General features: G+C 36.3%; 2 protein-coding genes across 4 annotated transcripts; one reads left to right on the top strand and one right to left on the bottom strand.

The window, feature by feature from the left end:
* Positions 1-1,991, bottom strand: LOC132144868 (uncharacterized). Its single transcript, XM_059555424.1, has 3 exons — positions 1,572-1,991; positions 239-1,361; positions 1-149 (listed from the first exon to the last, which is right to left on the bottom strand). The coding sequence occupies exons 1-3, from the start codon at positions 1,782-1,784 to the stop codon at positions 1-3; spliced, it is 1,485 nt and encodes a 494-aa protein (XP_059411407.1). The 5' UTR covers positions 1,785-1,991.
* A 3,248-nt stretch (positions 1,992-5,239) lies between these two features.
* Positions 5,240-24,832, top strand: slc30a8 (solute carrier family 30 member 8). Of its 3 annotated transcripts, XM_059556221.1 has the most exons (14): positions 5,240-5,560; positions 8,043-8,172; positions 11,203-11,309; positions 11,482-11,576; positions 11,673-11,799; positions 12,005-12,180; positions 14,093-14,243; positions 21,516-21,665; positions 21,772-21,918; positions 22,571-22,724; positions 22,877-23,258; positions 23,505-23,610; positions 24,266-24,400; positions 24,535-24,832. In XM_059556221.1, the coding sequence occupies exons 1-14, from the start codon at positions 5,410-5,412 to the stop codon at positions 24,678-24,680; spliced, it is 2,157 nt and encodes a 718-aa protein (XP_059412204.1). In that variant the 5' UTR covers positions 5,240-5,409; the 3' UTR covers positions 24,681-24,832. The 3 variants fall into 3 exon arrangements, with proteins under 3 accessions (XP_059412204.1, XP_059412202.1, XP_059412203.1); XM_059556219.1 differs by lacking the exons at positions 5,240-5,560; positions 8,043-8,172; positions 11,203-11,309; ... (2 more) ...; positions 12,005-12,180; positions 14,093-14,243 and adding an exon at positions 17,998-18,093 and having other exon boundaries at positions 21,517-21,665; XM_059556220.1 differs by lacking the exons at positions 5,240-5,560; positions 8,043-8,172; positions 11,203-11,309; ... (2 more) ...; positions 12,005-12,180; positions 14,093-14,243 and adding an exon at positions 18,484-18,555 and having other exon boundaries at positions 21,517-21,665.
* The last annotated feature ends 1,894 nt before the right edge of the window (positions 24,833-26,726 follow it).

The following is a 26,726-nucleotide window of genomic DNA, read 5'->3' as shown; positions in this document are numbered from 1 at the left end:
TCACTCAGAGGAGCAGTAGTTGCAGTTGTGCTTGTTGATCAACAAGTGCTTCAGTTTTGGATCGTTCCTGTAGCGTTCAAGCAGCAACTCCTTTTCTCTTCGCTCCTTCTCCTTCTGTATTTTCTTCTCCTTTTTCTTGGCCTTCTCTTCTGCCCAGTTGAAGAGAAAAGTGGCAATTTTCTTTTGCTCTTTGGCTCTTGCTGGACATTCACATTGTGCTGGGTCTCATTCTTGGGACCTTCAGGAGAGGCTACACCAAACAGCTTCATCATGTGTTTATCCAACTCCTCCTTTTTCTGAGAGGAGTCATCCAAAGTCCCTTCTATGGCATTGGAGTCTCCCATTTCATCAGTGTTATCTTTCATATCTTCAAATCCATGGACCTCCACCCCTTCACTTGCCCACACTTCCTCCAGCATATCGCAGTCACTCTCCAACCAAGCAACCATCCGTCTTGGTTTCATTTCAGCCTCCAGAGGTCGGGGGAGTTCAGACTTGGGTAAGTCACAGACCCGAATGGTCTTCCCTGTGTACTCCACATACTCGGTCTCCTCATCCTCTATGTCGATGAGCATGAGTTGTGGAGGCGGCTCAAACAGGGAAGAAGTGGACGGCTGAGCCTTCATCAGGCTGGGAGGACACACTTGATTTGAAGAACGCTGCAGATCAACAACTTCATCAGATACAGGAGAGGAGCTCGGAGAAACCACCAGTTGTTTGGGAGGACTGACTTGGATGCGTCGGAGGCAAAACAGTTCGTCAGGTGCTGGAGTGGGACGTGGAGGAACTGCCAACGGTTTGGGAGGATCCACCTGAAGAGGAGAACATGGCAAGGACACTTCCTCTGGTGCTGCCAACGGTTTGGGAGGATCCACTTGAAGAGGAGAACATTGCAAGGACACTTCCTCTGGTGCAGTATCTGGCTTCTGAGGATGCATGGGCGGTCTGGTCACTGGCGGCAGGGGCTTGAAGCGAGCAGCTGGTAAAGGAAGGTCTTCAGAGACACTTGGAAGCACTGGAAATTCTCCTTCTATTGGCTTCAAGAAGGAAGATCTCACTGGAGGACTGACTAGAGTTCGCTGAGGTTTGACCTCCACAAGAAGTGGAGTAGGCTCAGTGGTCCTTCTTTCCTTCTGGTTTCTCCTCTTTTTTTTCTTTTCTCCAGCCTCTCTATGCTTACTTCCTCCCTCCATCACATTTTGTAGACTCTGCATCTTTCTGAATTGGGCAGACTCTCTTTTTTTCTGTGGCACATGTCCTCTTTCTTTTTCAGCCTTGTCTTTATGACTTCCTCCCTCATTCATCTCTCTCTCTTTCTTCACCTTTCTCTTCACCTGTCTTTTCTTCTCTTTCTCTCCATACTGTAAAATCGTAAATTTTAGTTAGTAAAGATTATAGTAGTAAATGATAGAAGAAAATACTATTTCAGTCTTTCTATTTCCAAAATGTCACATTTAATTGAATGTGTTGATGTTTCTTTGTAATTAATTGTGAAATCTACTAGCAATTACTGAGTGAAAAGTGATTCTAAACCATTTTCGGTGCAAGCTTGTACTTCTCAGTTAAGTTACCTGGCGGCGTCTCTTTTTGCACTTCTTGTTTTTGGCAGTGAAGTCGAAGGCCTCACTCTCATCTGCCTTCATCATTGATGCTTCTGGGAGTTTCTCTAGTGCCGCCCGTTTTTGTGCTGCACACTGTTGTGCCCTCAAAGGTGTCTCCCTTTTACGAAAGAAGTGAGCAAAACACTCAAAAAGTGGTCTAAATACACTGCTGAACAGTGCCATTGTGGACACTAGATGCTGCAAGTGAATTCAGTATTTGTCGTCAATATCTGCAGAAAGTCACGAAAGTAGCTCTCGATCTATTCTCTCCTAACACACCAACAGAAGACAGTTAGTCAGAACAGCAGTTTAGAGCTGCCAGAACGGAATCTCCATTATGATGTCACAACAGTGAGCTGAACCCTGAGAATTCTGAACTAAATGAGCAGCTCAGGAGAGAAGCAGTAAATACATCAACACTAGTGGCTCCATATTAAATACTGACTGTTTCCTAACAAGTTTCCCAAACTCTTCTCCTGTCCCTGAAAATTAAAAGATAATAATAATAATTAAAAAAAACTGATCACTTTTTAAAAGCAATTATAATTTAGAAGGGTACAGGCCAGACTGGACAGAAATTAAACATTTAAACAAATAATCTAACAGGCCTGTTAAAAATTTCACCCTGCTTTAAATTTAAAATAATAATATTAATAACAACAACGAAAGTTATACAAATTTGTAACTTTTTTAAAGGAACTGAACTTTATTTATTTATATATTTACTTAATTATTATTTTTATTATGTTACATGGTTGATGTTCCAGTTAGACTGGTTTTGGTTAGTTTTAAAGAGGTTTTGGCACTAGATGAATGATCAGTTTTAAACCACAGTGACCAGTGTGTACATTTTAAACACTACATAAGAATAGACAATAAACAATTTAAACAAAGCAAAAAAAAAAAAAAGCCTCTATAGTGTCTCTAATGAATACCAATACTTGATTAATTTAATCAAAAATACAGTAGAAACAGAAACAGCCATTACTGCTGACGTTTATTTCTAAAAACTTTTATCATTATCACTGTAGATAATATTTATTCTGCTTATTTTTTTGCATTAAGCTGTGCTGGTGTCTTCATCAGTCTCTGACTGTAATAAATTAGTTCCTGATCCCCTCTGTATTCCCCGTAAAACTATATATCCCACCAATTAATCTCATATACCATCATATCTATTTTATAAATACATGATTGCAGTTTAAAACAGCATGCCCTAAACTGCTGTCTGTGTGGTCATCGCTAAGATTTGCAAGTACTCCTCGCTGTAGACTGTAGCGTGGCGACGTCACGTAAGTACGTCACATATGTACGTGACGTGTGTTTACAGCGCATGCGCAGTAACGTATATGTATTTTACCGTAAATACGATTGTGCGCCGTACTGACTGTCATTAATGCGCATATCCAGGTTCATTCACTTCCCGATGTTCGCAAGGTATGGTGGATATGAGATATTACTTTTGTTTTATTAAAAGTTTGCGTTTAAAAATGCTTTTAATTGTAATAATGCTTTGGTCATAATCATAGAGAGTGCCATTGCAAATGCGTGCGATTTCAAACACTTATGACATGTTTTATGATATAGTATTCGAATGCTGGTCTTTCAAAGTCTTATTTCGCCTAAGATGAACCATTAAAGATGTATTAAAATAGAGCAGAAATACTTTATTAATGTAAGTAATGCCATTGATGGTTGCATGCATTGCAAAAAAAAAATCATATTTGTAATCTTTTTCATTAACATTATCAAAGATTAATAGATACTGTGTATTGTTCATTGTTAGTTCATGTTAATTAATACATTAACAGTGTTTACCAATGACACCTTATTGTAAAGTGTTACCTCTTAAATTGACCTTCATATATCTTAATATGACTTTTTGAGGACATTGTCAGTGAGAAGAAATTCAGAGAAGAGACTCACTTCATGTGGCTAGAGTACTGTAATTATCTGTTTTTCTTTCTCTGACAGACTGTATAGCCCTCAACTGTAAAATTTTCAAATTGACAAAAACTTCAAACTTTCAGGCCATGCTTTCTCAAGCCAAGCCAACCTAAATTTTGACTTGACAAAATTTATTAATTTAGTTGATGTTAATGCTGTTAAATTAAATATCTTAGGTAGTTTACAGACAAAGCAAATAACACTTTTTTAACACCATGCTATAATATATTTAAAAATACATTTAAAATATTTTCCTTGTATGGCTCTTCTGCCTTTCTTCAAAATGATTTAATATTGCTTTAGTATTGTTTGTTATTTTATGTAAATTAGGTGTAGTGAACTGGAGTGCATTGTCTGAACAATACAACCTGAGTTCCAGGCGTCATGTTCTCTGACCCAGTGTCTCCGGTGCAGTGAGATATTTAAAGACTGTCCACCTGGCTGTGTGAGAATCGCAGGAGGAGAGTCCTGTGTGGGTTTTATCCATTCAAAGAATTTGAGGGCTACTGCTTGACTTATTGTTTTATCAGTGATGGAGGTGAATTTCAGATATTTTTTTCTTGTGTCATGTCTATGGTCTTAATCTATATTTGTATATACAATTATATTTTCTGTTTTCTTCTTTGAAATAAATAAAAAAAGATCACTGTCATCAGTTTTTTTTTTTTTTTTGGAAGCACCTTGCATAAAATGGGATGCAGACACTGAAAATATACTGTATGTAGTCAACTGAACTTAAAACTACTTTATTGGCTTAAATGTTTCACATGCAGAATTGCCAAAGCAAAAGAAAAATGTCAAAATTTCTAGTTAAAAAATAGATAAACAAGAACCAAAGCAAAGGAAAGATTAAAATAAGAAAGGCAGCGGCTATTTACACTTAGAGCAAATGGCTAGATTCTATTTGCACTATGTTAAAATAGCAGGATTTTATGCTATTTATATTACTTATTGCAAATAGTGGCAATTATTTGCACCTCAGTATTGTAGTACATTATAAAACAGTATGCAATAATGACTGAGTGTAAATTATAATTTTAATTCAAATTATTAAATGGATGCCAGCATATTAGGACAATAAAGCCCTCCCTCAAAACTGTTTGATTATTTCCTTCGTTTTTATTTAAAATAAATGCTTTTCTGATGTGATTTGAAATTTGAAAAGGTAGGGGGAAAGAGGCAGATTCGGACCGGATCGATTGCATCATGTTGTGAACAACACACGTTTTACCATCTGCACTATTAGAGCCGACGACTGTACTTTATCTGTTGTAATTATGACTAGCTCAATAAGAAATATAAGGTGCCATTGAAGTGTAATATTACAATATACAGTGAAGTAAAGTGCAACAGAATGATAATATATTGTGAGATACTACACAGATATTACAGAATAAACTTTAATTCCATATAATTTTACCTCAAATGAAACATGGTTAAACACGGTTGTTTTCCCCGTCTTTTTTACACCTTAATGTTCTTTAATACTTTAACATTTTATTAGAGTTTTCTTTTAAGTATGCGCATCGTTTTAATGCATGCACGACGCGAAAACAACTAACGTCATCACGCAATGCAAATTACAAGCGCACGCGCGGTAAACACATACGTGACGTAACTACAAGTCGTACGTACGTGACGTCACCGCTCTACAGTCTGCAGCGAAGGGTTTCTCAAGTTTTTTAACAGACTCGCACATGCGCGGTGAGAGTGACTGCGCATGCTCACTGTGTGCTCTGTGGTAAGCCAGGGAATGTGTAGCTAGCTCGAGGAGTTTTGAGCTTTAATATTCTCGACCCTCGGGTGCCTGGTATAGGCAAGAAGCCTTTTTTTAAAACCCAATTTTAAATTGTAATTGAAAATGTCCGTGTTCTCGGAGCCTGCTTTGGAGAAGAAATTATCAGAACTGAGTAATTCGCAGCAGAGCGTGCAAACCCTTTCACTGTGGCTCATCCACCACAGAAAACACTCCAAAACCATCGTCAAAGTCTGGTATAACGAGCTGAAGAAAGGTAAGGAGAGGTACATTATACCTCAGACAGCTAGAATAGCTTTATAATGCGAGGTTGATATGTTTAGTCGTTTTGAAATTTAATTTAACCTCACATGTAGCAAACAAGCTAATCACAGGTCCCCCTTATAAGCTAGCAGCTTAGCTCATTTAGCAGTTAACGTACAAGTTTTGATTCCTTTACATATTCTTCAACTTACTTTGCAGGTTATTATTAAAAATCCTAAATTCCCTTTTTTATTCTTTATTTTTTATTAATAAACAATAATAGTAGTCTGAAAGCTGTATTGAAGATATTGAGACACTCGTCAACTTAGCTTAAAGTTTCACTAAAGCATATACGATTTTGGTGAATCCCAGAAGAAATGTTCAATATCATATATACGTTAGATTTGTTATGATCTGTTTTCCACAGTTGTTGAGGCTCCCACTGACCCTGGCAGCCATTTTGAAGCATATAACTTACTCATCTGGTTCCATACTAGTTTCAGTTTTAGGCCATATTTGGGGGGTTTTAGACCATAGCCCAATGTTTTTATTTATTTATTTTAGTATTGTTTATTTTTTAAATTTCCAGTAATGATTATATATGTACCCAGACCCCTTTACTTCCGTTTGGTACATGTGTTCTTTGTTGGGATGAGATCAGACCTGTGTAGTTGAGTGTAAAAAAAAAAAAAAGGTGTAGTTGGTCTCAAAGTCTACTTTATGATCAACTAGATTACTAGATAACTTGATGGACTAAATACCTAGCTATTTAACTAAAAAACTAGATAACTATTTTATTGAGCTTAAAAAAAAAGTTTCATAATTTTGGGTGGCCAAAATTGTTGACCGAAATAGTGATGTTTAAATAGTGCTTCTCTGGTGAAGTGTTTCAAATGTGCTCCTAACTATTTAATGCATGCATGGATAATATGGACAATTTGATGTGACCCAGAATGATGCTAGAATAGTGATATGTAAAATTAGTTTGGCCCACTGCTGAAGAACTTGGTTTCTTTTATCACTTGACAACACGACACCCTGAACAGCGCACCTTAATTACCCAATTACCTATCTTTTAATTATTTTTATGCTTTTGTTTTAAGAAAAAATGTTTTATGCAACAATATTTACCAGTTAGTGGCTTTAGATTTCATTGCTTGATCATTGCCTATTCCAATATTATGTTGCCACAGATTTTTGCATCTATTTATATAGAGATACTTAACAGAAATTAAGGAACAATTTTTAAGGCTGTCCGTTGCTAGTATTATCACAGGTCTGCGCAGTCCTCTTTTATCTTCTCACAGACATGATAAACATTCACTTACTCTGATCCTGCATAACGGCTGGTGCCACTGAAGGCTTATAAACGTTGCACCTTTGTGATCATGACACTTAATGTGCTGTAGGAGTCTAGATTCTTTGATCAGCTATCTTGTATTTATTTCCAACAGACTTTATGCGAACATCACGTTAAGGTGTACAATAAATTTATTGACCTTAGGGCTCAAGCTTATAGTATAATAGATCTTTATTTATTCCCTCCCTTTCTAGCTTTTACGTATTTGAAAAAAAGCCTGAAAGTTGGTATTACAACTACAAGCACTTCCTGTGTCTGTTTGCCTCTTTAAGAAGAATTGCTTCATGTATTCCCCAATTGTAAAGTAGCTTTGGATAAAAGCATCTGCAAAATGACTAAATGTAAATTACATAATAAATGCAAGTTATAAAGCTGCTTTGTAGGTGAAGTGATTTTAATCTGCCCTTTAGAAATGGCGGCATCTTTTTATATGAAAATTAATGATTTAATTAGTTTCTTAAGAAGTGTTGAGTAATTTTTATTTAGCCATAGTGGTTAGGACAACAATGAGGACTTGGGATTACTGTGTGGGATAGCAGTGCTAAGATTAATTCATAATATTTCTACTGTGTGTTCTTGTTTTATGGTTTAACTTAATGGCTTGGGAATGAGCTCCCTTTAGGCTAATGGGATAATATTACAGCTTCAGAATTGCATCACGTGCAGACCCCTGTTTGAATGCAGTGTTGTGCTTTTGAATTAGGTTTGTTTTCATGAGTATTCATCATTTTAAAGTTATTATATGGCCTTCATTTCTAAATACTGTGCATTTGCTTGCAGGTGGGATTGGATAATTGGTGCATTGCTTGAGTAGTAAAAAAAAAAAAAAACACGGTGCTATCTTTAGATCATTTTTCTTGAGATCACATTGTGTGGATCGTGAAGGTGTAGTTTTGTGTTAATGAGGAATCCATAAGCATTTCTCACTTGAAAACCTGCTTGCTTTTGGTGCTTGGTACATATTTTAATTGTTATTCAGTTACTTCAGATAATTATTTTCCTCTCAAGATTCAAAACCAATGGTAGAAAGGATTGAATTGGTTTAATTAAGAAGCACATGCCTTTTCTTTTAGACCACAAATATTTAAAGAATAAGAAATGTCCTAAGAAAATGTTCCTATTTCTCTCTGTGCAGCCCAGGTGTCCCGTAAGCTCACTTTCCTGTATCTTGCAAATGATGTCATACAGAATAGCAAGAGGAAAGGTCCAGAGTTCACACATGATTTTTCCCCAGTTATCGTTGATGCTTTCAAACACGTGTCAAGGTGAGTTGGACCAGTGTATTTGGGCTGTTTAGCTCCTATGTAAATTACAATTGATAGATTTTCTTGTTATATATACAGTTTACAGAGCCTCAACAACATAATATTGACAAAAGTACTGGCACACTTTTAATGAACTGGTTTGACTACTTTATTACTTTCCATGAGTATACATGTTAATATTAAAGCATATAATGATATTTTAACATGACAATGCCTCTGTGTATAAGGCAAGGTTAAAAAGGAAATGATTTATTCAGTTAGTGTGGAAGAACCTGACTGGTCTGCGGAAAACAAAGTCTGAATCCAAGCTGAACACCTCTGGTGTGAGTCTAAATGCAAAGCTTAAGCCAAAAACTCATTAGCAAACACCAATGACTTATAGACACGAGTATTGGCACACTCCTTTCTATAGAACAGAAAAAGGCACTTCCAAAACTGTGGCAACAAAGATGGAAAAATAATTAATGTATGTAAAAATTGTATTTACCCAAATTATTATATTAAAATTAAAATAACTGTACCTATATGTACAAGTCATTGGTGTTTGCATGTGTATTTATACAGTTTTTAAGTATGGGCACCCCTCTAAGGCTACATAATAATTTGCTCTGTCTTTTTAAGAAAATATCATAGTGATATGCCATTCAGTTTTTAGAGGAACATGGATAATGTGATTGTTTTTTAGACAAAAATTCTTAGTGTAGCAGTTTTGGGTTGTATGAAATAAAATCAAATGTGAAAAATACAGAGTGCAAAAGTTTGGCCTCCCTTTCAGTTGTGGTAATTTGAATATCTGTAGTCACTTAATTGCGGCCGGCAGCCATATCACCCTGGAGCCCAAGACCGGTTTCCCACTGAAGCTAAGCAGGGCTGAGCCTGGTCAGTACCTGGATGGGAGACCTCCTGAGAAAACTAGGTTGCTGCTGGAAGAGGTGCTAGTGAGGCCAGTAGGGGGTGCTCACCCTGTGGTCTGTGTGGGTCCTAGCACCCCAGAGTAGTGATGGGGACACTATACTGTCAACAAGCACCGTCCTTTGGATGAGACGTTAAACCGAGGTCCTGACTCTCTGTGGTCATTAAAAATCCCAGGATGTCTTTCGAAAAGAGTAGAGGTGTGACCTCGGCATCCTGGTTAAATTCGCCCATTGGCCTCTGACCATCATGGCCTCCTAACAATCCCCATGTCTACTGATCGGCTTCATCACGTTGTCTCCTCTCCACCAATAAGCTGGTGTGTGGTGGGCATCTGGCGCACTATGGCTGCCGTCGCATCATCCAGGTGGATGCTGCACACTGGTGGTGGATGAGGAGATACCCCCAGACTATGTAAAGCGCTATATAAATGTAATGAATTATTATTTTTATTGTTATTAATGCTGATTGTTTGCAACTCAAAATGGATTTGATTGGCTCAATGAACATTAGACTGAAAATAAAGCTAAAAAAGGATGTTCTACACAGGCAGAAATGTAGTTAGAAAATTGAAGGCCACAGGACCAGTCCTTGTGAAGGAAATATATGGTAGGCCAAGAAAAATATCTGAAAGGCAAAGAATGGTTAGAATTAGGGCTGCACGATTAATATAATGTGATTGTCATGTGCATATTGTTAGTAAAGTCAGTTCTGTAATCAGCAGTAAATCATCATCCCCTGCTTTCAGATGGAGCAGCATTTACTACAAAGAGCCATAGTTCACTGACAAGTAACACCAAAAAATCGTAGAGGATTTTATTGCATGATTATGAAATCGAAGAAATCGTTTGCGATAATGGCCGCTGTTTGCGTAGCTTCTCAGTGAACTATGGCTGTGTAGTACATGTTGTTCCATCTGAGAGCACGTGAAAATACCACATTTAATAACATGTTTTTACTCCAAATTCACTTTATAACGTCGGTTGAATGTTTAAAATGAATCCTTCTGTGAGATGATGTGATTTGAGCGGTGATAACAGCAGTGCATTATAAATATACTTTATTTTAATATAAAATAAGAAGAACTCAGATAAACCATATATTGTCGTAGTCATGTGTTTATTAGTCACATTGAATCAATGAAAGCAGTTAAATCTTCTGTTTATTCAGCTGCAGCGATTTCCTGGGTTTCGTCTTTTCAGTGCGAGAGCGCCTTCTGGCCTTTGGATGGAGATTTACTGCTGATCATAGAACCACGCTTCTCTGAAAGATACGCATGAAAATCGCAATTTCGATTCCATTTCTAGTTAGAATGGTCACAGACAAACCACAGACCGCCTCCAAAGAGCTCAAGGAGCATCTTGCTGCTGATGGTGTCAATGTTCATCGCTCCACAGTCCAATGCACTTTGCACAAGTCACAGCTCAATGGAAAGGTAATGCGGAAATACTGCCAACAACAGAGTCGTTTGAGGTATGCAAAGCCTCATCTGGTTCATGTTCAAGAATCAGTCAAGAGGTTGAAAGTTACAGGACAATGATCCAAAGCATTGTTCCAAATCTACCAAGGAATTCATGCGCAGACACAGATACAATATTCTAGAATTGCCATACCACTCCCTATTATCGAAAATCTATAGAATAATTTGAAGCATGCTGTCCATGCTCGGAAACTATCAAACCTGACTTAACTGGAGACATTTTGCTAGGAAGAATGGTCCAAAATACCTGCAGCCAGAATTCAGGGACTTATCAGTGGCTATAAGAAGCGTCTACACAGGCTGTTATTTCAGCAAAAAGAGGCTCTACTAAATATATTGATGTAATAATTTCATTGGGGTGCCCAAATTTTTGCACTTTTTTTTTTTTTTTTTTTTTTTTTCTGACTCCAAATGCGTTGTTTCTGTTGATTCAAGAAATGTTATTTAAAATCTGAAAAGTTACTGTTTCCTTATAGGTATAAATTATCCAAATGAAGTTGCTGCTACGAAAACCCAGCAGATTATAAACTAAAATTATGATAATTATCAAATATATACATAGACATCTTGTAGTTGTGTTGCTACTATTGTTCCTGTCCTAAAATTATATTTACCATGTTTTTATCTATCCTGTTCAGTGGAGGAGACGAGAGTTGTCAGAAACAGTTAGGTAGAGTTCTGTCCATCTGGCAGGAAAGAGCTGTCTATGAGAAGAACATACTGGACAAACTCTCTGATGTCCTGCGTAAGTAAACCACCACAGAGTCATACTGATTTCAAAGGTTATTGTGAATACAGTGTAGTCGCTCAGAGAGACGCTGTAGGTTGTTTAAATAAGTGTTATGTGAAATCTTATTTTAGAGTGAGAGGGCCTTTGTGTAAGTATAACATGTAGAATGTCTTCTCATGACTTACAGAGGTAGAAAAGAAGGCCAAGAAAAGGCCTTATGAAGAGATTAAGGTGAACGATGATGACTTCGCCTCCCAAAGCTCCCCTGCTGAACCTCCACAGGTATGAAAGAACGGCCTTACATCATGCATATTTACCTATAAACTGACCTCAAGTCAGTTTAGTACTCCATGTCTTGAATTGTTTTGTATATCTTAGACTGCTGAACTGATCCGAGCACTACAGGAGCTTGAAAACGCAGCTTCCAGCGATGCAGCTCTCCGCCAGAGGATCTCTGCTCTACCCCAAGAGGTGCAGGACACCTCCCTATTGCACAAAGTTACAGGTGAGAACACCCATGTAACCCTGCTTGTTAGAAATAAATAATGCTTCAGAAACAGAATAAAATAATCAAATTTTTTATGGATAATTCAAGGTGTCAGCACATCAAAAGCAAAGATTATAATCGCACTTGGAACAGATCACTAAAAAAGATCATATGTAGTTAACCATTCTGTCTGTCTTTGTCTGTCCGATTGTGTTTTTTTTAGATAAAGAGTCAGGGGGGCGTCTTTCTCGGTTGGTGGAAGAGGCCTGCATGCTTCTAGCTGACTACAGTGGGCGGCTGGCAGCAGAGATCGATGATCGGCGGCAACTCACACGCACTCTTGCCGTCTTTTTGCAGAGTCAGAGAAATGGCCTGGCCCAGAACGAGCAGAAACTAGAAGTGGGTAAACTTACTGACTTCACAGTTTCTTCCCTTTTGTTTTCATCCTCAGTTGCTGTCTCTTCATGTCAGTTTCTTTCCCCTCTTCTTTCTTAGTGTGATTATAGCTGTCTGTGGTTGCTCCATATTTGGGTTTGTTCTGCCTATAGAAAGCAGGGAAGCTGTAATATCAAGTAATTTCATGCAAATGCAATCTAGCTATCTCTTTTCTTTTTCTTTTTTTTCTTCTTCGTTCCTATGCATGAGACATGCATTACTGGTTTGGTAAGTGTAAATCCCAAGTTTAAAGTTATATTCGCATTAACTGCTTCATTTTCCAGCCTTTGCCAACAGGTCGTGAGCAGGTTCCTGTGTTCCACCTGATGTTGCCTTTACAGAATAAATAAAAATAAAAGAAAAAAACACCAATCTCTTGAGTGTGCATCTTTTTTGCTTATGCACTAGCTTTCACAAATACATACTCATTGAGTGAAATAACTTAAGAAACTGGCTGAAATGTATTCTCTAACACTTGACTAAAAACTTACATGCCTTAAAATGAGTTCTACTGTAGTTAACATGATTTAAACAATGAACTCCTTTGCAACATCTATTATTCTTGGTTAATATTAAGACCATTAGTTCAAAATGTATTAACTAGTGAACAATATTATGTTTAAAAATGATGATAAACAAATGCTTGTAAAAGCTTGTTCTTTGTTAGTTTATAATGCCAAATGTGTAGAATGTTTAATTAAATCTTTTAAACAGTTCATTATCTGTAAGCAAAGTGTATATATATATATATATATATATATGTATATGTATATAGTTCATGCATTTATATATTGGTTTTAATTTTAAGTTTTAGTTTGAACCCCTAAAGTCTGCTTGCAATCCCCAAAGGGTTAAATAAATAGTTATAGGTATCCTGTTATTACACCAGTGTAGTCCATATTTCATTTCTGTGTAAAATATTTGCCATGTGTAGCCTTACATTGTAGTAGAACAAACATTAACCAAATAAAAGGTACAAACTTGTAATTTTTGTAATTAAATTTGTCATAAAATGTGCATCTAACATGTCTATCTGACAGACATTGTAGTTGAAAAATATTCTGGCGTAAATGAATGTTTAAATTTAAATAATGACTTGAAACTTTAGTTCTGAGATGCTTTTTTTAATTCTTTACAAAAGTAAACCGTCTAGTGTTTAATTAGACTTATAGGTGTGCTGGAGAGATTTAAAAAACCTTTTAAAACTTTCGTGTGCTTCATTTTACATGTTGGAACAGAATAACGTTCATAAACTTTGTGACTGATGTCAATTTAATATTAAGTTTTACAGTTGTTAGGAAACACAAATGTCAAGAACGCATCGACTCTAGAAGCTTTAGGATGTTGACAATGCTGTTTTACATATATAAATGTTTAAAATGCTTCACATAAGAGCAGACGATATTGTTTACATGTATATGTACTCATTGTAAACAGAAACAGTTGATACATGTTTAAGTGAGACACTAAGAACTGAAACAGTGATGTTATAACTGTTTGTGTATCTGAACTAAATCGAAGTTAATTAGATTGAATAAATTCCAAGAGTTAGACTTGTTGCAGGTCTTAAAGATGTATATATATACATATAAGGATAAAATAAGGATTTCTGCAGCAACACAAAACAATGGAAACTATACACAAAAAAAAGGATTATTAGAGTACATTTACAAAAAAAAATATATCCGTTATTTTACTTCAAGATGTAATTACATGTTTTTATATATATATATATATATATATATATATATATATATTCATATATGTTCATATATATATATATATATATATATTCATTGTACTTTGTTATTTTACCTAATGTACTGGCAGATCAATTTCTGGCACTAACTAGTTTGTTTCCGTGTTTTTATTTTAGGAATACAAGCGCAAACTGGCCCGGGTGTCCCAGGTACGGAAGGAGCTGCGGTCTCGTCTCAGCGGTCTCCCAGACCTCTCTCGGCTCCCTAATGTAACAGGTAGCCATGTCCGCCTGCCCTCCTCTGGTGATCTTTACAGCCCCTCTGATTGAGTTGGACTCTCACCACATCACCACTCTCCTGGTCCTCTGGCTGTCAGTCTTTCATGCTTCATTTTCTAAGAGTTGACACCACCTGTCTACTGTACTAGTGGATGTGTCCAATATGCAGTCCATGGCTGCCTGAGTGTTTCAATGATGAGCACTATCACTTCAATTCATCGTCCCCCTTTGTAATGAAGTAGTATTGTTCAAGTATAGACAATACATCTTCTTTTTCCTGGACATGTCCTGGCTGGGATTTCTAAAATGTGTACTATTGACTTGCTGTCATTGTGCAGGCATTGCGCATAATTGACCAGATGTGGCATGCAAGAAGTTGGAATTGATAACTGTCAAAGCAGTGCAAATAAAGGTACACATAATGTATGAGGACTGTAAAGACCACTTTAATAGGAAAACAAAGTAAAAAATCTGGACATTTAGATAGATTAGACATCCCAGCATGGACATGTTTCGGGAAAAAAAGGACATATGATAAACCAAGTTCAAGTGCATTGGAATCAATGCAGACATTTAAATGACAGTAGTTGTTTCTTGAATAACAAGAGGAGTCAGTAGAGGAAGTTCTGATTTTTTCCTTTTTTTATTGCTTTGTTTTGGAAGCCTCCACTAAAAGTTAAAACAGAGCTCCTACTCAGCAAATAAACATCTGCAATGGTAAATTACTTTACAAATAGACATTATACGACAGTTTGGTTTGATAATACCCATCTGTTCTTCAGTCTGTAGGATCCTCTCTTACTCATTTGAACAGATCTCCAGATTTGTGGTGATGCTATTTTTGTATTCTTGCAGTGAATATTAATTTCAGTGCTGTATCTTATAATCAGCTGCAGTATTTTAGTGGCAAATATATCAACGAAGACATTTTTCAACTGAAGGTTACAAGTGCTGTAGTTAATGTAGTTCTAAGAGCTTTGCAGTGAGCAAAGAGATGTTTTCCCTTTTGCGTTTGTGCTTACCAGCATACATTGCTCTAATAGTAGAGTATACCTTGTAATATTCAGATCCTCTTTACTATTCAGATTCATTCTCTTTAGGTTTATTTCATTGTAATTATGAAATTGGCCCAAGAAGTGAAACACGATTTCACATGCCTCAAAATGTCACGGAACACTCCAAAACAAGTTGATCCAAGTGCATCAATTATTGTAAAAATAAAAATAACCAGAGCAACAGAAAACACATAACAGAAAATACAATTCAACCAGCAACTAAGGACAAAGAACTGGGATTTTATGGAGATATGCTAACAAAGAAAATGAGATACACCTGAATGAAATGAGACATGATTGTCAAAGCAAAAGATGATGGGAACTAGAGTCCAGAGAAACGAAACAAAACTACAAAGTGTGCCCTCTGGTGGCTATAAAGGGCACACCAACTAGACCCTGTGACAAACGGTAAATGGTCATTCACACACTATTGATAAAACAAACTCAAATATGTTAGATGTCATCTTGTCCCCCTTTTCATGTAGAGACGGTGCTTTGGTAAAAATGGCAAAATTGTTGATTGTCCCTATGGGTTTGTTGGTTGAAGCATTAGCGTTTATGTGTTTTACTGTATGGTCTCTCTCTCTCATTGGTCGTCTGTGATGAAAATAATCAAACTACAATTTACAACAGTTTTCTTTGTAGGATCCGAAGGGGCTTTAGTTGTCTTTGAAATCAAACTTTTAACTTATTTTGTTGCAAGTGTGCTTTTAACATCCGCCTTTGTAATGTGTTGGTCTGAGCCAAATAAAGCTGAAGGCAAATAATAAAGTCTCTTTACTTATATTCTATGATTGTAAATAAAGTGAAAATAGCATTTATGTTTGCCCAAACTATTTTCAGATTTGAATCTTTGTTCTCACTAGGTTTGTTAAATGTCTGATTATCTTTTTGCAATAATTGGAACTGCATTTGGAATTATTTCTTGCTACTGGACAGTTTCTTAAGAGACGATTTTCTTAAAATTCCTTGTGTTTTACAGGGACTATTTGGAGGGTAAGTCCTATTGAGAATTATGTATTCAATTTTTTTTTTTTTTAATGATGTGAATAATTTGAGGAAATATCCATTAGTATCCTTCAGGTTTGGTATCAAATTGTTATAATAATTATAATAGCCTTCTTGTGACTTGTTTTGGAAAATACAATGCACCATTGAAGTGATTAAAGTGATTCAACTATTTAAACCTGAATGTGTTTGGAATTTTCAAGGATGTGTTAACTGATTGTCTCTGCAAAAGGTCAGTTTTCTTTCACTGTCAGTCATCGCAGTCTGGAGTTGCAAGCAGCCTGATTGTTTGCACACGGTTCGCAGTCACAAAGCTTCACAAATCTGCTTTTATTTTCTCCACTGAGCATATTAAGACTTGTACCTCCCTGTTTATTATAATATCGGTTTAAAAAGTGATGTGTGATACATGTACGCTTTTGATATATAATCACATCTTAAAGTTGCAAATTGCAATTTCAACATTTACCACAGCAGCTTGGAAAGATATTTCAGAGAGTTCATTTTGCAGCGTCACTTCATTCTTGTAAATGGTAGAGTTACTGTCCTTTATTATGTCCCCAGATGGAGTGATCCTAAAAGATACCATTGCCATGATTTGTAGAAGAAAAACACCTGGTTTTATCAGAAACTGTTTGCACATGGTTCGCAGTCACAATGCTTTAAATAAAAGCACCTTTGCACTGAGCCTCAAATATCAACACTTTACCTCCTGGGAATGCTGCTAGCAATGACAAAATGAATTGAATGTCTGTATTTAATATTATTGTTATTTTAGCATTTTCAATAGGTATAAACCATATTTTAAACTGCTGATAAAGAGTTAAATCAAATTAAGTAAAACCAGAAATACCAAAATAATCAGGGGCCACTTGTACATTTAGGTTGCATAATTTTACCATTCATCTTAACCTACTTTAAGTATTTTTCATTCAGCCATTTTACACCATGTCATACCACTGCAATCTCTAGAAGTAATCTTTAACAATTTGAACTAAAATAAATGTTTAATTATGTTTGAATGGTTTTCTGTAGTGTGTTTTGGGACATATTCCATTAGGATTTATTGGTTTCAACAAGCCACCAATAGAAGGCAACCAATTACTAGTAGAGACTAATAGGGTCCATTACAGTGTCCAGTAGAACCAATACAAGTGCCATTATATCCAGTAAAACCATTACTAATTTTGTAATGGTGTCTTGTTTTTTTCAGCACGTTTTTTTTTCGATATATCCCAAAATATATCATGAAAAATCTCGATTCTCAAATATGTGTAATTAAATGCATATTGCACCTTTATAGATTATGTTAGTTGATCTATAATTCGCGATGGGCAAAGTAGACTGATTCTATAATCTATTAACTTTGCATAAAAGTCCGTCTTTTTTACTTAAATACCAGATATAGGTGTCATACCATAAAATACTTTTAATACGACTTACTTTGTATTTAATGTGAATTTGATAAAAAAAACATTGTAAATTACAAATTAGCCTATAACACTTCCATTGCACAAAAAGAGAGCAAGGAACGTTTACATTATCAAAGAACATTTTCACTTCAGTCCAGCGAGTTCAAGCACTCTCAAAAACTGTCATAATAATCTCTAAAGCTGTTTACACTGTGAAATACATATCTTACTTAAATTCGTACGTCTTCACTTGATTCTGATGAGATAAGGCAGCGCACGCGGAGACGCACCCCACCCCCCATCTCTCCTCACGATACCCCCCACCCCACCCCCCTAGAGCCGCCCCCTGAAAATGCCGTAATCCGAAGAAGTTTCGTTTGGTCACGGACAACGGCGCAGAAATCTACAGCATCTCGTCTGAAAGGTAAATGGATTGCTTTATTTTCTTTATTACTCTTAATTTATTAGTATCGTAAACTAAAAATGGTATTAGGTATTGAGTGTTTTATAGGCTATAGCCTAGCTTACGTAAGGGCACAGTGAAACTTTTTGTTTCATTTACTTTTTCTTTTAATTAATTAGCATTGTGTGAGATTTCAAAAGGATTTCAAATTTTGCACTGCGCCCTAAACTGGTTTAGAAATGAAAACAGGATTACATTAGTGTGGTTCTGAGTTGGTTCTTTTCAGTTAATTGGGATTTCAAAACGGTCTGAATCGATTTGCAAATCGGTTCGATTCGTGAAGACAGCTCTTTTCTAACTGAATCATTTGGAGCGATTTCTCAGTCAGTGAGACAGTATCCACATAGAACGAACCGAGATTAAATGTATTTTACCGATACCTCGGCTGAAACGAAAGGCTACTTTTGGGTATCTTCTGCTCCTGTAAGTTTATGGTCTCTGTGGAAATGATCAATATTTAAGTGAAAATGTTTCATATTAAAAAGTTTTAAAAATTCCATGGCATTTTTCTGACACATGAGCCTGGTATTACCAGAAATCATACTCCTTTATTAGGTTATAATGCACACAGGCATTTTTTTTTATTCAAATAAATCATAACAAGAATAGCTGTGGTTATTTAGGCCTACACCCCCCCCCCCCCCACACACACACACACCCCCACACACACATATATATATATATATATATATATATATATATATATATATATATATATATATATATATATATGTGTGTGTGTGTGGGTGTGTCTGTGTATTTGTATCATTGTAAACTGCAGGTGAATTGTCATGCATGCAACTTCTTAGATAGCAGTTTATGTACATATGGCAGAAATGTACAGGGAAAAAAATATTTTAAAGATTTAATCAAACGGACAACGAACACTATAAACAGCAATTATGATGCAATCAAACTTATAGCAAAAATTGGTAGTTTTGTATGTTGTTTCAGCGGTTATCATCAACTCTTCTTAGGTTCTGTGGATCCAGACTGAAGTTTGTGTAAATCCGAGTTACCAGGGGATGTCAATCCCTTGGCAAAACAGAGAAACATGTAAAGACATAATTAACGTAGCTGCCTTTCCAGCAAAGTAAAATCTATTTGTTTAACCCAAGCTAAAGATTAATAATGCGCATTTGATCAGATATAACTGCAGTTCAAGATTATGAGATGCATTATTATGAATGCTTGGCCAAAGAGATGTGTCTTTAATCTAGATTTAAACAGAGAGAGTGTGTCTGAACCCCGAACATTATCAGGAAGACTATTCTAGAGTTTGGGAGCCAAATGTTTAAAAGCTCTACCTCCTTTAGTGGACTTTGCTATCCTAGGAACTACCAAAAGTCCAGAGATTTGTGACCTTAGGGAGCGTGGATTGCAGCAGGTGCGCAGATGGCACTAGGGCAGGACAACCCCCCCCCGACCCGATCCCTCCCCGTTACTGTCTCAATGAAAGGCTCTATTGGTAAACATAAGATTAAACAGTTTACGCTATGTACATTAGCCTAAGTAGTGGCGACCCTGCCCGCCGCTCCTTAAACGTGTACTAAGCGATTGTTGAAACATGCTTTTGACCACAGTGTCTGGCCAAGTCCCAAAACACACTTGTAGCCAATCAGCAGTAAAGGGGGCGTGTCTTGTCCTGATAACAAGAAGAGAGCACTCAATTTGAGTGCACAGGACACATATTACATCACATTTACATTTTCTTTTATACAAATTATCATATTAGACTAATTTTGAGAGACTACAGATTGAGAGAGATGGTGGATAAAAAAAGAGAAAAATATCAGTAAAAACAAAACATTAAAAATAAGGGTTTACAATCAGGCAAGAGGTAGGGCCTGCTCCAGCTTTCCGACAGTGGAGAGAAACTGTGTGGTTGCATGTTCTAAACTAGCCCAGGGGGTACCCAGTATTTATACTCAGAATTAATCAAACTAATCAAGCTCAAAATGGAATATTCACATTTTTTGAGATACAGAATTTCCATAGAGACATTTTCTATGATACTCAAGTTTTTTAGATACACCTGTACTATCGTCTATGACTAAGCTGGTGATTTTTCTGGACTGAAAAAATTTGACTGCTGGACAGCTTGCAAAAAAATTCAAATCCCACCTTTGTCCCTGGATTGTAGCATGGTAGAAGACTTGTTAGGTAAAAGATTTAGGGCCTTATAGTAATAATATTTTGTAACTGATATGGAACTTCATAGGTAGCCAGTACAGAGACTGTCGAATTAGGATAATATGATCATATTTTCTTGACCTGGTAAGGACTTTAGCCAATGTTATTTCGACTACCTGTAGCTTGTTTATTGAAGAAGCAGGACAACCAGCTAGCAGTGCATTAAAATAGTCCAGTCTAGAGGTCATGAATGCATGAACTAGATTTTCTGCATCAGAAACAGGTAACATGTTTCGTAGCTTGGCAATGTTTCTAATTCTAAGATGGAAAAATTTTGTTTTTGTAACATGGGAAATATGATTTTCAAAAGACAATTGGCTGTCTAATATAACACTAATATAACAACAAATTTTTGACTGTACAGGAAGTACATCCGTCTAGATGCAAATTGTAATCTATGAGATTCTGTGTAATGTTTTTTTTGGGCCAATAAGCAATATTTCTGTCTTATCCGAATTTATTAGGAGAAAATTATTTTTAGTTTAGATCATTTTTAAGTTTCTTCTGGTCTCGTTGAGATACATAGTTGAGTATCATCAGCATAACAGTGGAAACTAATCTAATAATATTACCAAGGGGCAACATGTATATTGAATATAGCAAAGGACCTAGGACAGATCCATGTGGCACTCCATATTTTAGTAGGGATAAATGAGATGACTTCCCATTTAAATAAAATTTTAGTGATCGGACAGGTAGGATCTAAATCATCTTAGAGTCTGCCCTTGAATACCTGTATAATTCTGAAATCGATTTATGAGTATGTCATGATCTATGGTGTCGAAACGCAGCACTAAGATCAAGTAAAATTAGCAATGAGATGCAGCCTCAGTCTGACGCAAGAAGCAAGTAATTTGTTATTTTAACAAGTGCAGTCTGTGCTATGGTGGGCTGATAAGATGAAGTGATAAGTTTATTTAGCTGTTCATCTCCTATAGTTGTAAAGCACTGCAGTTTATCTCTAGGTGCAATGAATGAAGCTAAAGTTTTAGATGCTGTTGAATCTACATTTGTTATTGTATTTTTGATGTTATCTATTTTATCACTGAATTAATAAAGTAATTACTATTAAACTGTAAGAGAATATTTAGATTGGGTGGCATCTGGTTATTTGTTAATTTAGCCACTTTGCTAAATAGAAACCTTAATGTTAATGTTTTTAAATTGTGTTTATGTTCTTTACTTTTCCAGTATGTCCTCAGGTGAGATGAAAGATGGTAAGCACTGTCACGATCATAACTTTGCCCTGGAGGACCGAGAGCGTGAAAAAAAGCTTGCCAAGAAACGCCTGTACATTGTTTCAGTAGTGTGTCTGGTCTTCATAGTGGGCGAGATCTTAGGTGTGTGACCCTTACTGCTGATTGGCTGCAAATTGGCTGCTATACATGTTTTTGCACACACAAAGGATTGTTGGTGAATATGTGCTGCTGTCTGGTCTGTGTACAGGTGGGTATTTTGCAGGAAGTCTGGCAGTGATGACAGATGCCGCCCACCTGCTTGTGGACCTCACCAGCTTCATCATCAGTTTGTGCTCGCTGTGGCTGTCGTCCAGACCGGCTACACTCACTCTCAATTACGGCTGGCATCGAGCAGGTGAATCACTGGAATTACTGTAGAACAGTAAATTGTTGACATGAGGCTCTAAAATCCTGGGTGACTGCTACTTAAAAAAGTGTACTATATATACAGTATATGTACTGTATCTATACATAAAAGAAAGAAAAAAGTAAATACACTACTATTCAAAAGTTTGGCATCAGTACTTAATACTTTTCAGCAACAAAACATTGATCAAAAGTAACAGTGAAACCTTTCTATTTCATATAAATTGTTCTTTTAAACTTCTATTCTTAAAAAAATAATGTTTCCACAAAAATATTATTCAGCGCAAGGTTTTTAATCTTGATAATAATAAGAAATGCTAGCATCAAATCAGCATTTTAGAATCCTGAAGGATCATGTGACACTGAAAACTAAAGTAATTTCTGATGAAAATTCAGCTTTGAAATTACAGGAATTAATTAATGCTAAATAGTTATTTTAAATTTTAATAACATTTCAAAATAATAAAAAAAATTCTGCATTTTTGGCTAGCATAAGAGACCACTTTCAGAAACATCAAAAAATATTATGGACCCCAAACTTTTTAACAGTAATGTATTTATAATACTTAAATATTCCTTATGTATGCTAGTGAACTATTTGAACTACAAGTGTAATTTCATTTACTATTTGGTGTTTTCAGAAATCTTGGGTGCTCTGTTTTCTGTTTTCACAATTTGGCTGGTGACTGGTGTGCTAGTATATCTAGCAGTGGAACGGATCATTCATGATGACTTCACTATTGACGGAACAATCATGCTGATCACCTCTGGCTGTGCTGTACTGGCCAACATCATGTAAGAAAAAAAACTCAGTGTGCAATGCAGTTCTATTATATAGTATATCCGCTTGCTATTAATAGCCTCACATGGCCTTTGGCATTTTAACAAAATTGTTATTTGCTGTGAAAATGTCTTAAATTGACCTTTATCTGTTCTTCTCTGTGCAGAATGGCCTTCACTCTGCATCAGTCAGGTCATGGCCATAGTCACGGTGGTCTGAGCGGCGGCCATAGTCACGACCATGGGAAGGAAAAAGGCCACAGTCACGACCATGGGAAGGAAAAGGGCCACAGTCACGACCATGGGAAGGAAAAGGGCCACAGTCACGACCATGGGAAGGAAAAGGGCCACAGTCACGACCATGGGAAGGAAAATGGCGACAATGGCAACAATGGTCATTCTAACGCTAACCATTGTGAGGTAGAGGTGAATGGATCTGGTAAAAGACAACAAGCTAATGCTAGCGTCAGGGCAGCATTCGTCCATGTGATCGGAGACCTTCTACAGAGTGTCAGTGTGTTTGTCAGTGCGCTCATCATCTTTTTTAAGGTAAAATATCAGAGGTTATTAGCATTGGTGAGTCCTAACGGATGAACCAGCACTATTTAACTTAAAAGTAACAATGGACATTGGCTATCTGTTTGTCTTATAGACATAGAGCAGAAAATAGGCAGTTAAGAGAGAATATTGTTGTTGTGTGAATGCATTTTATTATGATAGTGTAGCAGATAAAGATAAGTATAGATGCAATTTGATGGCATGATCCTAATGAATTGAATTATTTTCTTTTTATAGCCTGAATATAAAATTGCAGATCCCATCTGCACCTTCCTGTTTTCTCTATTTGTCCTGGGCACCACATTCACTATTATGAGGGACATAATTATCGTCCTAATGGAAGGTAAAGAACGAAGGCTTTCTTGTGCTTTTTAATGTTTTAGTTATGCATCAGAAATTATAATTTAGGCAAAGATTGGAGGCTTATATTGTTTGTATAAGTTACAGTACTTTGTCTATTTTAGTTCTGCCAATAATAATAGTCCTAAACGAAGCTCAAAGAGAATCTGTTATATCTGTGCATCTACAATAATGGTGTTTCATTCTTGTGTTTTTAAGCGAATTGGTTAACTGAATGACTGACTGACTCATAATGACATCATTGTTCTTGTTCCTGAGTAAATCAGTGTCTTTGGACAAAACGGTTGATTGAATTCTGTGACTCACTTATAGTGACTGTCACATCATTTTGATTAGTTTAATTTCTACATTTCTGTTTACCACAAATGTCATACATCCAATGTGCTATTACATAGTTTTGATTAATTACCTATTATTCTTAAATATAGAATAATAATGAATAAGTACATCTGTCTATGACTCTTGACTGGTAAACTAATGGAAGGAATATCTTAAATATAAGTATCTATGAATATATATTAGCAGTTGTATTGTCCACTAGGCATTCTATGGAAGGTTACATTTTCCATGTCCTCTGAATTTCTTATTCTTATTAAAACATTTCTTGGAACATGAGGATTTAAATTTCTCGTCCACAGGTACACCGGCTGGTGTGAACTATAATGAGGTGAGAGAACGACTGCTCAGAGTCAAAGGTGTCAAAGCTGTGCACAACCTTCACATATGGGCCCTGACAATGAACCAGGCTGTGTTCTCTGCTCATGTGGTTATAGGTAATACCTTTAACTCAATATAGAATCTTTGTTTCATTTATTAGCATACTATATAGCCTGTAGCAAAAACATATTTCTGAAATATTTACCCTAGACATGAGTTTATAACCATCTGTTCATTTTTATTTCCTCAGATGATACAGTAGAGCCACGGGCGGTGTTGAGAGAAATGACCCAGGGCTGTTTCACAACATACAGTTTCCATTCAGTAACCATTCAACTGGAGCATCAGGTGGACCAGAGGACTGACTGCAGCCTCTGTCAAGACCCCACAAAGTGAAACATCCAGAGTTTTTAGTTTAAAGGGATACTCCACCCCAAAATTAAAATTTTGTCATTAATCACTTACCACCATGTTGTTTTCTAAACCCGTAAAAGCTTCGTTCATCGTCGGAAACACAATTTAACATATTTTGAATGAAAACCAGGTTTGTGACTTTTAAAGTCCAGAAAGTATGAAAAGCATCATCAGAATAGTGCATCTGCCATCAGTGGTTCAACCCATAGACGGTATAAACACATGGACGTAGTGTCTGTGATGTCAACCATTGGTTTCCGAAGAGCATTTTTAAAGCCAAAACTGGGCAGAGGCAGCTGTATAATTAATTAATAATTTTTTGTATCAGGCTGCAAACATGTTTTTTTTTCTGCTGTAAAGTTGGGCATTTTAACATAGGGAGATTATAGGATTTACTCCCTTTTGGAGCCAGCCTCCAGTGGCCAGACGATGAATTGCAGTTTTAGTCACTTCTGTGTTGGTTTCAAGAAAGGGAGGAGAAGATTGCCGCTTGGTTCAACCATAATGTTAATAAGAGATGAGAATACTTTTTGTACGCGAATAAAACAAATATTATGACTTTATTCAACAAGTTGTCTCCTCTGTGTCTCTCCACATCACCGTAGCGCCATTTTGGAGAATATGAGCTGAACGCAGCCAGCTTTTACCCTCTTCTGTGTCAGCCACGACACATTCAAATCAAAGTGTAAATATACATAGAAAACATATTTGTGTGTCACAGAAGAGCATAATTTGTAAAATGCATTTTACATGGCAGTCTATGGGACAATCACAAGTCTCCCGGTTTTCATCCAAAATATCTCAAATTGTGTTTTGAAGATGAACAAAGCATTTACGGGTTTAGAACGACATGGGTATTGTGATTAATGGGTAATGAAAACATTTTCATTTAATTATTAAAATCATAAAATTATTTCTGCCACTCAACAGATCAACATGTGCTTTAAACTGAGCTGTATTGGGCTGGACTGTCCGTACGGTATTTGTGAGTGGACAAACGACCCAGTGGTATGGCGTATAGAGGTGTCGTTTCCCAAAATGTTTTGGTTACTACAAGCCTATACAAGACGATTTGTGGAAGTACACATTTGTCATTTTGTTTTGCTTAATTTTTAATAAAGTGATAAAGACTTGAGTAAAAGCCTGTCATACTTTCTTATTGATATATTAATAAGATTTTTAACATTGAAAAAACAGGTAAAATTTGTGTGCTGCAGTTGCCTAATCATTTTCACAAATACAGACATGGCGTGAAATGAAGATAACAACATAAAAAAAGTATAGAAAATACAAAAACACTGTGATTGGTTGCTATAGTTAAACCATGGTAAAAACAAAATGTTTTGCTACATTAAGCATAGTTTAACCATGGTATTTGTAGTAAAACTGTGGTTATAGGCTACAATTGGTAATAACAAAATATATGGTTAGCCAACTATACTTTTACTATAGTAATACCATTGCTAATTTTGTAAGAGATTGTGTATAATAATATGAAATACATTTTTTAATAGATTATGACATCACAAAATATCAGGGAGTGGATTTATTTGATTGTGATGCGAAGGAGGGTTACTGTAAATACCATCAGATCTGGGATGCAGTGCAGGGGGAAGGGACTAATGACAGCTAATTGCAGGGTAAATCTTAGCTAAATCTATGAGATTTGAAGCCTTTGCCTGCAAGCTGATCCAGCCGCCATTCTGCATCAGCCAGATCAGCTCACCGCCTCCGCTCTCTGCTCACAACTTGCTGCTTTCAAGCAGTACGGATCAGCATCAAGTCAAGTCAAGTCACCTTTATTTATATAGCGCTTTAAACAAAATACATTGCGTCAAAGCAACTGAACAACATTCATTAGGAAAACAGTGTGTCAATAATGCAAAACGACAGTTAAAGGCAGTTCATCATTGAATTCAGGGATGTCATCTCTGTTCAGTTTAAATAGTGTCTATGCATTTATTTGCAATCAAGTCAACGATATCGCTGTAGATGAAGTGACCCCAACTAAGCAAGCCAGAGGCGACA

Source organism: Carassius carassius, chromosome 8 (genome assembly GCF_963082965.1).
Source record: "Carassius carassius chromosome 8, fCarCar2.1, whole genome shotgun sequence".
Taxonomy (NCBI): Eukaryota; Metazoa; Chordata; class Actinopteri; order Cypriniformes; family Cyprinidae; genus Carassius; species Carassius carassius.
The sequence above is the reverse complement of the archived record's forward strand: the minus strand, read 5'-3'. Positions and strand labels throughout refer to the sequence as shown.